Here is a 14,825-nt window from a genome sequence, read left to right as displayed (position 1 = left end):
TAAATATGTCACTGTTGATTTGCTGCAAAGGTGTGCAAATCACCGTGAAAAAATAAGATCACTGGTAATTTGCTGTAAAGGTGTGTAGATCACTGTGAAAAATAATACCTTGAACAATGTTGCGTTATGCTTGCTTGTTTTGTGAGTATGTTGCCATAGATTTCATGTTGCTGGGACACAGAGTACTTCTTGCACTGTGTGCCACTTGCCAGCAGGGTAATCAATGCAAAAAATAGAATGAAAACAATGAAGGAATCTGCTCATGTGGTGTGCAGACCACCATGTGAAGATAATGGAAATAATTGAGTAGTCAGTGAGTGATGAAATCGGGATATCTTAAATAAATATCCGATGCGGCAAGTCGGAGTCACGTTGACGTGCTGACTAACCCAGTCAGACTTAGCATCTTGAAGGTAAACAAGGAAATGCGAGCATGAACGCAGCTCAAGCGTCTCTAAGGTGACGTAGAACCAAAGAGCGTGAGCGTAGCTCGAGCGTATAACCAAGGTTGAGACCGCGAGCGTCCACCATTCAACGGGAAGTGAAGGTCTTTAAAAAAACTAGCCGCAGAGGTCGAGAATAAATGAAAGTCAGTACCTCAATGAGGATTTCACCTCGAAGGACGTTGTAGTGAAGATCTTGATAAAGCATATACCATGCGTATTGTATGCGTGGGCCGAATTCGTCGCTGGAGAGCCAGGGAAGTTCGGAGAACGGACCAGCGTCGCCAAAATGTGGTAAGGATGAACAGGAGACTTGAATGTAGGTTCAAGAAGAGTTTATTTCTGGCTCTCTCAGCGGACGGTGATCCCTGCCTGCTCTCCGTCTCAACCGTCTCCGAGGATTGTCTCGTCACGCAGAACCGATGGAGGATTCTGACAGTGAACATTCCACACCACGAGACACAGTAAGACGGCAATACATAAGTACAACAGCTACCTTATCCTGCATATTTTTTAAAGAGAGAGTACATATTCCAATGCCTTTATTATGCTGATGTCAAGCGAATTTAGTTGCCAATGGTGGAGACCTGGGGCCATGCTATGCATAGTGTCCTAGTGGCGCAATGGGCATGTTGTGCCTGTTTGTGCTTCTCCGGGGCACTATGGTATTGCAGAGGGGGCTTCTCTAATACTGAAAGAGTTGACACACGTGTAGTGTCAGAGCAGTCATGAGAGGGCAATCCCTGATTTGCATGGGGACAAGGCTCTTGTAAATGAGGGAATCTCTTTGCCGTTGTGCCAAAGTCCTATTACGGATGCTGGTGCAGAGGCAAACAACCCTTTTAGAGGTGTGCCACAAACAGGTAGCAAATTGTCAGTGAGCCTCTTGGGACAGCCCTCCAGAGAGAAGGGTCCCAGGAACATCCTACCCAGACATCCCCTGCAGGTGGGTGTAGTCACTCACTGCACCTGCCTGCAGAGGGCGCTATGTTCCCTATTTAAGGTGTAGGTGACTGCCACCTGCACTGTGAAACAAAGAGCGGCTTGTAACCATCTGTACTGTATTCACTGAATGTGCTGCCTCCAGGGCAGGCTCAAAGTTCTCAGATGTCCAGGGGGCACTACATTGATTTCAATGGGGCATACAGTCTCCGTTTGTGCATGCCGCAAGTGTTTAAAGATACGCCATGGCACAAACATGGACATTGCATCCTGTTTGTAATACGGATCTGGGTGTTCCTTATCAAGTTACCTGAAGGGTTGATAGCTAAAAACATCAGATGTTCTCTTCTACTGAAAATATCATGCTTTTCCTTGGGTTTATGACCCTCAGTCATCATATTGAATGAAATACCCAAGTAATCCGAGTAAAGGGGACAAAAGGGTTCCTCCACTGGTCTTGAGAGCCCAAAGCAAAGATAGGAACAGGTTGAGAGCTTAAATTAATAATCAATCTTTATTTAAATCTTTTTAGTGAAGTCTGTTGATCGTACCCTATGAACTGTTGACAGCATTTGCTAGAAATTGAGGGCCTCATTTATGAGGTTTTGCCATAGGGCAGCGCCGGAGGCCTTTCTGCTGCACTGGTAAATGAAAAGGGCAGGAATGCACCGTATTTATCAGATACGGCGCATTACTGTCATTTGCGCCGGCGCACAATGGGCTGCTGTGCGCCAACGCAGGCACCTTTGCACCATGGTTCAAGGGTGCCTGCCTAGCCGGGATGATTATTTCAAAAGAAACAATCAGAAGAGGCTTTTTCCTCTTACTATGTATGCTGCAGAATGCAGCACTCATAGGAAGAGGAAACATTAGGAGAAATAAAGATATTTCTCCTCGTTGTGCCTCCCTTACGCCTCCCATGGGGAGGCGTGTGTTTTTGGCACTGCCTAAGATTTGCTAATTCTCGTAAATCTGGAGCAGTGTCAAAAATCCATGGATGTTGCTTGGGATGCCCCCAGCAACACACATTGCACGCGCCTTTAACACAGAAAACTGCGTTAAAAGAAGCCATATTTACGGGACAGCATTAAGCCAAAAAAAATAGTTTAGTACTTCCTGGTATATATGGAGCAGGCTCCTGCGCCACAAAATGTCACAAAAAGTGACGTTCTGTCGGCGCAAGGGGCATCATAAATGAGGCCCTATATGTAAACAAATTCATAAACGACTCAGATGCCCCTCAATGAGAAGTTTCTTGCATTACAATGTTGTGGCTTAGAATTCCAAACCTACTGTGTGGGCAATGGGCGTCTGGAATACTGGAAACGCAGCCTACGAGATGAAGAAATTATTTACGGCGCACGTGCTCCGATTTGCAGTCGGAGGCTGCAGTCAGGCATTACAGTGTGACAAATGACAAAGGCATCTCGGGGCACTGAAGTGTTCAGCTTGTATTGAATGCATCTGCGGATCAATCCACAAACACGGGGCTCTATTAAAATGCAAAATTACACTTTACCTTCTGGCTGCTTTTTATACACGAGGGCGGCTTTTCTCACACTTCACGGCCCTTGAATCTCCAGTGGAAAACATGCAAACAACTGCAGTCACTTAAGCAAAGGTTGAAAATCAAATGATTCGAAATGAACGCCGAATGAGTCTGGTAATTCAATTCAATTAAAACACCTGCATTTTACAGTTAAAAATGTTTAACAGTTCATGAAATCGAGTACGATTTAATTTTGCATGTACTGCGGCAAACTGACTTGCTTTGTTTCACAGGTAACAATGAAGATAACTGCCATGTCGCCTGCTGGGTTCTGGCAAAGCAGAAGAAATCGCTATGATCTTCTAGTTACCTCCCTCGGTGTAATTTGGGTGATACTTCATTTTGCTCTGCTGGTAAGAAGGCGTTTGTTACTCTTTGCATTTTTTTTTTTTTTTTGGGAGAGTATGTTTTTCTTCCTATAGAGTTAACAGGTAATGTCTGCTTTGCACCGTATACTCATTAAAATAGGTCCATTGTAGCCTATTTTATAGAACATGTAGAGGCATTCTTGAATATAGAAAATCACCCAGGCCCATTCAAAACCAAAATGGCGCTGATCTGTGTTTGATCTTGTTTGAGGCGAAATATAGGTGCGTCCATCCTATGCTCGTCTTGGGGTCGCCTTTCAGGGTAATTTACTTTAGTCCCAAAAATTTCTTCTTTAAACTGCTACCTGAACTCCTCCTTTTATCTTTGCATCTCTCCCAAGGAGCAGGTTGGCACATTTCCACTTGTTTTCCTTGAACTCTTGGCTTGTTGTCTTCTATGGTGTCAGAACTGTGCCATAACTAAGGGTCTGTGAGTGCCCACTTGTACATGCCGGTGCTCTGGGGAAACATTTTGAGCAATTGACGATACCTACCGTATATACTAGAAGTATTTTCATCTTTTCAGCGCTTAATTTGTAAAAGAAATAAGCCCAAGGGCTTCATTCTTCCTTAGAAGCTCTCCATTGGTGCTGCCAAATGTTTGAGTTGCCAAATACCAATGTACCTCGTCTTGACTCCATCTCATGCCTCTTCTGACACTGTAGACTTTCTCTCTCTATTTCGGGTTCTTTTTTAACCATACTTTCTTCATTTATCACTGTTTTTGTGTATGTCTTCCTTCTTATTTTCCACCTTTTCCATCTTTCCGCATTTCTCTCTCTTACTCTGGATCAAAGTATGATGATGTAAAATAAGTCCTACTATACAACAATGACTCCCGGTGCCCCCCTGCTACCGCCGGCACAAATTAAGGACTGCATCTATTATATTATGGAGTGTTGGATAAGCTTGGGTGGGGATAGGATGGTTTAGTCTGTTAATTTAGGTAAAGTTATTTTGTTTTATTAGGCACTATAACACCAAGTTACAATAATTTTATTTCCACACCTACAGTAATTATTAGCTACTCCTGTTTCCGGAAGGATCGATTTAGAGGGAACATTTTCACTTTGTCAGTGTTTTCTTTAAGAGTAACTGAGCCTATGGATTTGGAAGAAAGACTACTATTGTGTTCCATAGGAATGCCATCTAACATCCAAGGGAGCCTCCACCAATTTGAATGTGTGATTCTTATCAGTCAATTCAGCGTAGAATATTTTCCCAATAATCACTTACTATGTAAGTTAGTTGTATTTAGATGTATTATATGTAAATTCTGTGATATAGATATCCTGAAAGTCTGGTGTGGGCATGGGCCTCCCTGACATACATTGGATACTCCTGATATCACTGACACTCCTCTCCCAGTTACATAAACTTTGTAAAATCTGCAAAAATGTAGACACACAGAATCTGATCATTAATCCTTTTTGTCTCCAAAAGTAAAGCATAAACATTTTAGCTGCTGAATTTGGCACAAGTTCTGTCTTCCCGTTCCTACAAAGAGGGGTGTTTCACTTATATTGCACCCACACCCGCCCTTTTGCAGATATTGGCTCTAAATGAAAAGTGAATGCAGCACATAAAGCAAAATGTGTCATATGTTGTCTTGGAAACAAGCAACCAAAAATGTCAGTTAGCATAATGAAAGTAATATCACGTTATTTTGTATGTCTTTTTATATCTGACGACAACAGTATTCCCTGAGCTTTTTTGGTGTTATTATAAATGTATTGACAAATGCAATTATTTCAGTAAAAAATGCAATCTAGACATCAAATTTCCAATGAAGCAAGTTGTTATGAATCAAAAGGCAATACAATATAATGTAAAGCATAAACGAACTAACATCTTGAAGCATAAATGCATAGTCTAATGAGAAAAGCAAAAATGCATTATAAAATTGATGCAGTTGAATGCAAAATGGAAAATTGTAAATTGTAGTTTTCCAGATAATGGCCCCATATATTGTTTTACTATTCTTCTCTTTCTATTATGCAAAGAAAGGTCCTGTCTAATTAGGCAAGAGATGACATTTCCATTATCCATTTGTCTATTGGCACATTTCAAGAGATTTTGCAACTTTTAAGTAGAAAGGACTTGCCCACCATATTCGCTTTAACAAGCCATTTATTTTGGAAACAAGTCAGTATAAGAAATGAGAAAACATTGTTGAACTGTATCTATGGTGGACTCAATTTACCAGACATGTGCACGGATTTGCTGTTAAATAGTATTGTCCATCTGATGTACGTATATATTATGTGCATTTATGCTGTGGTGGTTACCTATTATTGGTATAAATCTGACATGAGAAGTTTGCGTTGATATATGATAATAGTGGTGACATAACCTGGGCCGCTAAGATAAAGGTGAACCTAATCTGTGCCTACTGTCAGAGCTGCGCTGTTATGTCTGGTGGCATGGCCCAGTGGCAGCCCATGGTGGTTGCGTCTGGGCTGCTCTTTGCTGGCTGCTGCAGCCCCCCTGCACTGCCTGTGGCGTGGAGGCCGCAATATAGTTTTCGCACCATCTGTTTGAGAACCCCATTATACCACTTTCCTGGCTGCCCTGTGTCAGGGACGCTGCCTAGCCTGGCAACGCTAACTGTGAGGCCTGCTTCCATTTCGGTGACACTAATGATGGGGACCCTGCCAGCCGTAGGCCCCTTAGGACCTGAGAGCATCTCTTGATGATGTTTTCTGGCCCATATTACATATCACACTGCCTCTGAAGAATGGAGGGAGCACCTTGAGGCCTTAACTGCCAGCCTGCTTGTGCCCCTTGAAATGGACTGTCAGGGAGTGGCAGGGTCTATATCATCCTACGAAGAAGTACAAGCTCCTACGACACAAACCGTGGGATCTCCTCTCCTGGCAGCCCGAATTTCCATTCCGGTTGGCAAGCGTCCCAGTGGCCCGTGGTCTGCTCATGCCTCCCTGGTGCTGTTTACCTTGGGTGAGGCGGACCACACTGTTTTACTTGGGCTGGGACTCACTGTCATTTAATACTGGATTGACAGTGATTGTAGCCTGCTGGATGGATTCCTCTTACCTCAATTATGAGGAAGATAGACGTAAATAAGATAAAAACTAACCTTTGATCAGCGAAGGTGAATGTGCACAACTCACCAATTTGCAGAGGTGAGTTGTGCACTGAGGAATCCTCACAGGAACCTAACATTTGCTCAATGTTCCTGGATCTGAAACATAGCTTGCTGCAGTTGACACCAAGATTGACTTGCTGACCAGCAGATTTGACCACCTGTAGGAACGAGTAGATTGTCATACTGAATGCATAGCCCACATTGAAAATCGCACGTCCACGGTTGAGGATGATAATGCAGAAGAGAGCGAGAAATTACTCCAGATGGAAAAAATCCAGAGATCACCAAAACAAGAATGGGAACAAGAGGCGATCTCACAAGGAACAATGTGCATATCATTGGTGACCCGGAGTCCACGGCAAAGGGGCACATGGAGGATTATGTTGAGACGATGCTCTGAAGGCTCTTTGGGAAGACAGTCTCGGCCATGTTGACAGTGCAGAGGGCACATAGATGCCTGGACCATAATTGCTCGTCTCTTAAATTACAGGGACAAAGATACGATCCTGCGACTGGCAAGAGACCAACACTCACTTTTCAGGGAAATTACATCTCCTTTTACCTGAATTTCATGGTAGCTGTGCAGGCAGCCTGGAGAGATTTTCTGCACGTCAAGCGCTCCCTCCTTAAGACAGACCCCAGGGGGAAACATCCTTTACAACGCAACTTTTACAACGCACTACCATTACGACGCAACTTTTACAACGCAAGTCATTACAACGAATTGCGCTGGAGGGCGCTCTAGGATAGGGAATAGTTTAATTACTATCCAACACCTTCCCTACTATCCATGGGGACTGGAGTTGGAATAGTAAATTAAACTATTCACTATCCAGCGCCCCCCAACGCAAGTCGTTGTAACGACTTGCGTTGTAAAACCTGCGTCGTAATGGCATGCGTTGTAAAAGCATGCGTTGTAACGTCTTACATCCAACCCCAGGTACTCACTGCTGTATCCCACCAAACTTCAAATGTTTTATGCAGGTAAGACTAGCCACTTTACCGGTCCCAAGCAGGCACCAAGTTTGATAAAGTCATCCCGCTGTCGGCAACCTGGCCCCACACTGAATCCAATATTGCTGATGCTGGTTTGCTCAGCTAAAGTGATTAATCACCTGTACTACCAGAACATGGCTTGAGCTGACTGACCTTGCACTGCCCCTGTACCACATAGGCCCACCTATTTTATCCTGTGCAGCACCTTATCGTTTAGAGTCCCTGCTCCGGGGCATCCTCTGGATGTGCACTGGGTTTTTGTGGCTAGGCTGGCGTGGATTGCCAACTAGACACTTCTCCGGTCACCCAGCTCTCCTACAGCTGGGAAGTGAGCTGGGACTTTCATCTGCTTCTCTGGGATGTTTCCCTGGTTGTTCCCCTTGTATGGCCCCTTGAGGCCCTGTTTGGGGTGGGATGGCTGCATTCGGCCAGGTTGCAGGGCTGAAATGGGTACTGTGTATGTTTATTGTTTATGACAGTTTAATGTGTTTTCTTTGCTTTTGTTTTCTTCTTTCCCTCCCTCTGCCACTCAGTATGCAACGTATGCCCCTATGACCAGGTGCCCCAGGCAGACCAGCTTGCCAATCCTACGTGCTATGCTCACAGTGGAACTGCTATGACACTGCCAACATGGGTGACATGGAATGTCTGTGTATTAAACAATAGGAGCAATGTGCAACTTGTCCTGGGATACCTTCAGCGCCATGGAGTAGACATTTGCCTCCTGCATGAATTGCATTTGACTGAACATACATAAGTGCACCTGTGCGCCGGGTGGATTGGGGAACAACATGTTGCATGTTATTTCAATTACACGTGGGGGTGGTTGGCCGTATTCGGAAGGGCTTGCCCTGGTATGCACACCAAATCCTCTGTGACAAGCAGTGTCACTACGTGATGCCCTCAGGCACATTACATGGCAACCGCTAAAACTTATCTCCATCTATGGCCCCATTGTGGATGACTCTCGCTTTTTTTGCTGAGGTGTCGATGTTGGCGGGCTCGCTCGGCTCTGGGGCACTCCTGTGGGGGGATTACAATGTGGATTTGAACCCGTCGAGTGACAGGTCTGGCATTTCTAGACAACCCCATCCAAATGAGGGCGTGCTGTTGCAATCCACAATAATGAACTCATTGACCTTTGGAGAGCTTGACATGGTGACCGTTCAGAGTGAACGCGTATAGCCTCTGCTTATCTAACATGGTCCCCCATTGACTACTGGCTGGCGATGCGAGATGTTAATGCATGGCCTGGTGAGATGCTACACCTGCAGCGATCCTTACAGGGCCATACCCACTGTACTGCTTTGACTCTCACAGTCTGCATTGAAGTCTAGCACCTTCACGTGGTGCCTCCGGTACTGGCGGCTATTGTGGACTACTTTGCTCACAATGTGGGCATGGTTGACTCTAGTGATGCATTGTGGGAGGCATTAAAGACCATGATCCATGGGCTGTGGATGGCAAAGCAGGCTGGAGTGCTGCAGGCACTGCGGGTGGATCTGACGCAACTTGAAACTGAAATTTGTGTGCTAGTTCTCCCATTTTTTACACACCATAGTGCTTCCACGTTAGCTACTATACGAAGCCTAATGATTGTGAGGAGGCAACCCAGAGGGAGACACATTATTTGAGCAGGAGGCTAATGCCTGACATTAAGGCAAGGGTGACAGAACAGGTAAGACACTGGCCAACATGCTGAGGAAACCCTGGCGTAGTGACCATATCGTGGAACTACAGACTGATGGCGGTGACATGGTGTCTGAGGGAAATTACCAATTTCTATCCCTCACTATATAAGACTATGCAGGTGGCTGAGCCACCTGACCTGACCTCCATTTTTGATTCAGGGCAGTTACTCTGGTTGGAGGAAGGGCACAGCCGGTTTTTAGATGATTCATTTATGGAGGAAGAAGTTGTGAAAGTAATAGGTGCAATGCCCTGAGACAAGGTCACCAGACTAGATGGCCTTACTGCAGAATTTTATAAAGAATCTTCCGGATGTGTATGAAGAGTCCCTTGTTAACCCCTTCCATGCTCATGACGGAACGGTTCCGTCATGAGCGTCGGTTGAGCTGTGCTCATGACGGAACCGTTCCGTCATGGTTCCATAAGCCCAATGGAACGTTCAGCACAGCGCAGGAATCTGCGCCGCGCTGAAGCGTTTATGGGTGTGCTCCCTCCCTCCTTGTGAGAGGTTGATTGTATATTAAAGCCTGACAAAGATCCGCAGCGCTGTGAATCACTCAGACCATTGTCTATGATTAATATGGATAACAAGATCCTGCTTAAGCTGATCGCCGTCTAGGCTACTGCTGCTGTTACCCTTTATAGCGAGACTGGACCAGTTGGGATTTGTGGCCTGGCGGTCCTCGTCCCACAATCTCTGTACGTTCTTTGCACTGTTGCACACCATTTAACCCACTCTCATCGCTGCTGTGTCTTTTTTGGATGCCACCATGGAATTTGATTCACTTGAGTGGCCGTACCTCTTCGCGTTACTGTCCCAACTCTGTATGAGCCCCAAGTTCATCAGACTAATTGACCTCCTGTATGCACAACCCATGGCTCACCTCCGGGTTATTGGCTTGATTATGCCTCCATTCTCTGTGTCTCACGTCACTAGTCAAGGGTGTCATTTTTTCGGCCACTGTGATGGAGCCCCTGGCGGCCCAACTCCAACAACACCACTCCCATCGAGGCCTCGCATTGACACCCAAGTCTTTTAGGTGTCTATCTATGCTGAATGCTTAAAATGATTTATTTGAGCCAGACGTGTGCTACAATTCTGTGGTTGTTCATACATTCTTAGCAGTTCTCAACATGCAGTAATACACATTTAAAGACTAGAAAGTCATGAATATGCAGTGTGTAAAAAGGAGCTGTATGATTTAATTGATCGTTAATATCAGAAAGTTATATTTAAAACTGGGCACTTTAAACTCAGAGGGGCAGATTTTCAAAAACTGCACGTAACGCAGCTCAGACCCCAAAGTGGCTGTGCTGCGTTGCGTGAAAGGGAGGGAGCAGGAGAGCGCCATATCTACTCAGATATGGCTCTCTCCTCCCCTTTCCCTAGCGCTGGTGCTGAGTTCAGCTGCTGTGCGCTAGGTACACACCTCAGCGCCATTGCACTAGGGTGCGTGCCTGAGTCTAGCATTTTTTTTTACCAGGAAGGGTACCCTTCCTGTAGAAAATACTATGCATTGACACATTCAAACAATTTTCCCACTTTGTATGTGTGCTGCACAGATAAGCACGCTTGCAAAGTTGAAAAAGAGAGGAGAAATTAAAGCATTTTTCATCTTAATGCCTCCTTTCAGATGGCATTAACGTTTGCCGCTAAACCCTGTTGCATGGGAACGCCCATGTACCACTCATGAACCTTCCCCTTGGCACTAAGTAATGCAAAGCAATGCTTTGCGTTACTTGTAAGGTACTTTCCAATGTGAAACAAGTTTTGCGCTGGAAAGTAAATTAGTAAAAAAAACTTCTTGTGCTGGTTAGCGTCACTTTAGTGAAGCTAATCCAGCGCAACATGTTTGAAAATCTAGCCCAGGGTGTATTGATTAATGTACATGAGACCATGTTTTTGCCCCAATTAACAACATTAGATCCAGCGTTGCACAGAAACTTTAAGTCATTTTGGTAATGTGTTATTTAGATACATCGCTTACTACTGACCAATTTGCAAGTGTCACTATTACCCCAATGTAATCACCTGATCATCCATTCCTCCACTTCAAAGGAAGTGAGCCTTGTCACCCAGGCCCTCGTCACCAGCCGTCTGGACTACGGGAACACCCTCTATGCTGGAACCACAGCCAAACTCCAGAAAAGACTCCAGCGCATTCAGAACGCCTCAGCACGACTCATCCTGGACATCCCTCGCCACAGCCACATCTCGGCCCACCTGAAAGCCCTGCACTGGCTCCCCGTCAACAAGAGGATCACGTTCAGACTCCTCACCCACGCACACAAGGCTCTCCATGACACGGGCCCGAAGTACCTCAACAGCCGACTCACATTCTACACATCCACCCGCCAGCTCCGTTCCGCCTGCCTCGCCCTCGCCTCCGTCCCACGAATCCGCAAATCCACTGTCGGAGGAAGATCCTTCTCCTACCTGGCAGCCAAGACATGGAACTCCCTCCCCACTCACCTACGGCTGACCCTGGACCATCTCTCCTTCAGGAAACAACTCAAGACCTGGCTGTTCGAGCAGTAGCGACCCCCCGCCCCCTCCCTCAGCGCCTTGAGACCCTAACGGGTGAGTAGCGTGCTATACAAATTCTATTGATTGATTGATTGATTGATTGACCGGTGGGCGACAACAGACTTCAACAAAGAGCATCTAACATGCTGATCCATCCTGCCCCCTTTCCAAACTCTTCTCCAAACAGTCCATGAGTAAAAGATTGAGTACTCTCGCGGAGTTTCAACAGTACAGTCAAATGTCATGAATCAACAAGATTTTCCTTCCCCAAATATTCTGCTCTGCTAACGTGCGACTTCAGTAATTTTCACTCTGTTAGAAAAGCTCCTTAAGTCCCAAAGTTATGATAAGGCATGGGAAAAGTGTAAAATATGCTGGCGTAATTAGTGCCTTTTCGGGATTTTCTTGTGCTTTTGTGAAATACCCGAAATTACATGACTATGCCACTTCTCATAATTACTGCTATTCGCAGTAAAAACTTGAACATGAATGCGCGATTTGTGGTAAAAATTTACCATGAATTCACAGGAACAACAGAGCGCTCTGTTTCACTGTGCTTTTATTTTTGCACTTTTTTAGCACAAAATGAGTTTTGCATCAAACATTTCTCATAACTATGCAAAAGCAAATTACGCAAGTTTCGCACACTGCTAGTTCTGATCCTCTTGAGCTAAACACTTGGGGCCTCATTTATGAGGCTGTGCGTCACTATTACGCCGCCGGTGCGTCACTTTTTGTGACGCACCAGTGCCGTAAAAAGTGAGCCTTGTTGCGCCATATTTACAAAGTGACGCATCTGGATAGATGCGTCACATTGTAAACCCCTGCGCCACGTAATACCTGCGCCAGGTATAATGTATGCAAGGGGGCGTATTGACGCAAGAAAGGGTACTGGAAGTGACGCAGTGAAATGTATGAGATTTCACTGCGCCACTTCTAGGAGGCAAATGCGTCAATAGACTACGCCTACCTCATGGCAGGCGTAAGACTGACGCAGGCCCTTTCACATGGGGCTTGCCCCATGTGAAAGGACACATTGCTGGAGTTGCGTCTCTTTTGTGACACACTGTTTATGTTTATGTTTATCATGTTTATTAATGTTTGTAAAGCGCTCGAATGCCGTGGCGTCTTGGCGCTAGTGTGAGTGAGTCCGGATCCCGAAAACCATAGCATGTACCAGCCTAAGTTACGAAAAGCAGCTCCAGCAATGCGTCACTTTTGCGTTTACAGATACGTCCGAACTACTGACGTATCTGTAACTCCTTGCGACATGATGCGTCATATTATAAATATGATGCATCATAGATTTTTATTAGCGAGATTCAGGTTTCATTTGATTCAATTTTCTTTGGGTTGCTATTCATCTTGGAATCATTCGAAAGATGCCCCCCCTTGTGAATGTGATAATTTCTCTGAGCAAGATACCATGCATTTTACGATGTTTTGTGGGTTTTATACTGCTGCTAGGAAAAAACATCTGTTACCTGTGCTGAGGGAGGCGGGCTTCATTCAAGTTAGACCTGCATTAATCTACCTCCAGATGTTGGGCAATATTTACATTACTTTTAGCGTCGCCAGTTTCCTAGCAGAAGCTTTTCGCACTAGAAATAAACGTGTACCACTGAACATTTTATTGTAAATAAGGTATCTTTCAAAGAAAGTGTCAGACATGATGTAGTTTAGTAAAATATTGGCTTGCCCTGCTTTTGTATAAAATATGAAATGTGATTTTAATGTATTTGTACTGTATGTGCTTTTTATGTTTTTTTTAAAATCGAATAAAGCGTGCTTTGACTGACTGATGCATCAATCATGTCGCAAGGAGTGCGCACTGAGAAGTGACGCATCGCTGATTTCACGCAGCGATGCGTCATTTCTCATAAATGAGGCCCTTGCACTTTAACACATATTATTGAGTGATCTTTTGTTTCTATTGCTCACCAATTCTTCTACTGAATAATAAGCTACCTGTGGCTCTGAATTCTATGGATTTATGTTGGATGTAACCAAGCTTGTTTCTCTTTGTTGGAAACCTTCTTCACTGTATACTTATATATACACCTCATTACCCATACGTTGATTTATGACAAATGTTTGTATTGTAAACAGTCTGTTTTACTATGCAGTCAGTCAGTGCTTGGTTGCTTTTTGCCTCGTGTTCTTATGCATTTCTTCTGTGCATTGCTCTATAACACAGTTTGGTGGATTTCACGCTATATTAGACAATACCAATTTTGATCAGTTAACTTAATATAAGCTGTTCACTAATCGATGTCAATTTAGCAAGGTGCCTGATGTAGTGGAAGCAACAGCACAGACTCTTGCCCAATGACATCACCAGGGTTGACCCAGACTTCCTTAGACTCCTATTCGCTGCAGAGGGTCTATGGGAAGAGCAAAGAGTGGACATTACAGAAAGTACTCATGATTCCTAGAGCCCTGCTACTTTCTGTTTCTGTTTTCCATAAGGACAAGCAAGAAGTGTCTGCAGCGACCCCTAGCTACCTCTAATTGATATGCTCAGGCTCCAATATGCTATAAGACATGCTGAGTCCTTCACACTAATGGAGCACATATCACATAATTCAGTGCCTTGCGAGAAATAGAAAGAACACAGTTTATGTTGAACATGTTGAAACTCTTTTTTTCATTCAATTTTCAGAATGAATACACGTACATGATGGGCGCCTGCATAATTGTCTTCCGCTTCTTTTCGATTTGTGGAAAGCATGTAAGTACAGGACATTCAATGTGTGAAAGAAATCTAAACACAATTTAATTTGTATGGATTAGGGCCCGAAGTGACTGGGGAACACATTCATGAATCCACACCAATGTATGACCATGACAATTATATAAACATCTGTGTAATTAAATAATTTGCTAAACAATTACTAGCTATATGTGCATAACAAGGAAAACGCTACATATACATCCCAAAGTAATGTATTTGTGTAAGTGAAACAAAGGTGTATGTTTCATGACAAAAGCATGTTTAGCGCTACACGATATAAAGAATTATCGGTGGCTTTTTATGGCAGGAAGAGGTTCCAAGTGACATAGGCAACAAGAGAGAGCTCACTAGGAGCCGTAAATAACCCACTTTTTTATGGCTACAGTTTTATGTTGTGTATGCCTCCTTATGAACACTGAGCTGTAACCCGATCTGAGGCATTAGCTATGCAGAGGGAGAAGATTCATGAGT

General features: G+C 44.4%; 1 protein-coding gene across 1 annotated transcript in view; it reads left to right on the top strand.

Moving 5' to 3' along the window:
* The window catches only part of NALCN (sodium leak channel, non-selective), a 3,094,418-nt gene that overhangs the window by 2,962,302 nt on the left and 117,291 nt on the right, over positions 1–14,825 (top strand). The window contains exons 36-37 of the mRNA XM_078657626.1: positions 3,168–3,287; positions 14,283–14,351. Coding sequence (XP_078513752.1) covers positions 3,168–3,287; positions 14,283–14,351 — 189 coding nt within the window. The remainder of the gene's footprint in view (positions 1–3,167; positions 3,288–14,282; positions 14,352–14,825) is intronic.

The sequence above is a fragment of the Lissotriton helveticus genome, chromosome 8, assembly GCF_964261635.1.
Source record: "Lissotriton helveticus chromosome 8, aLisHel1.1, whole genome shotgun sequence".
Taxonomy (NCBI): Eukaryota; Metazoa; Chordata; class Amphibia; order Caudata; family Salamandridae; genus Lissotriton; species Lissotriton helveticus.
The sequence above is the reverse complement of the archived record's forward strand: the minus strand, read 5'-3'. Positions and strand labels throughout refer to the sequence as shown.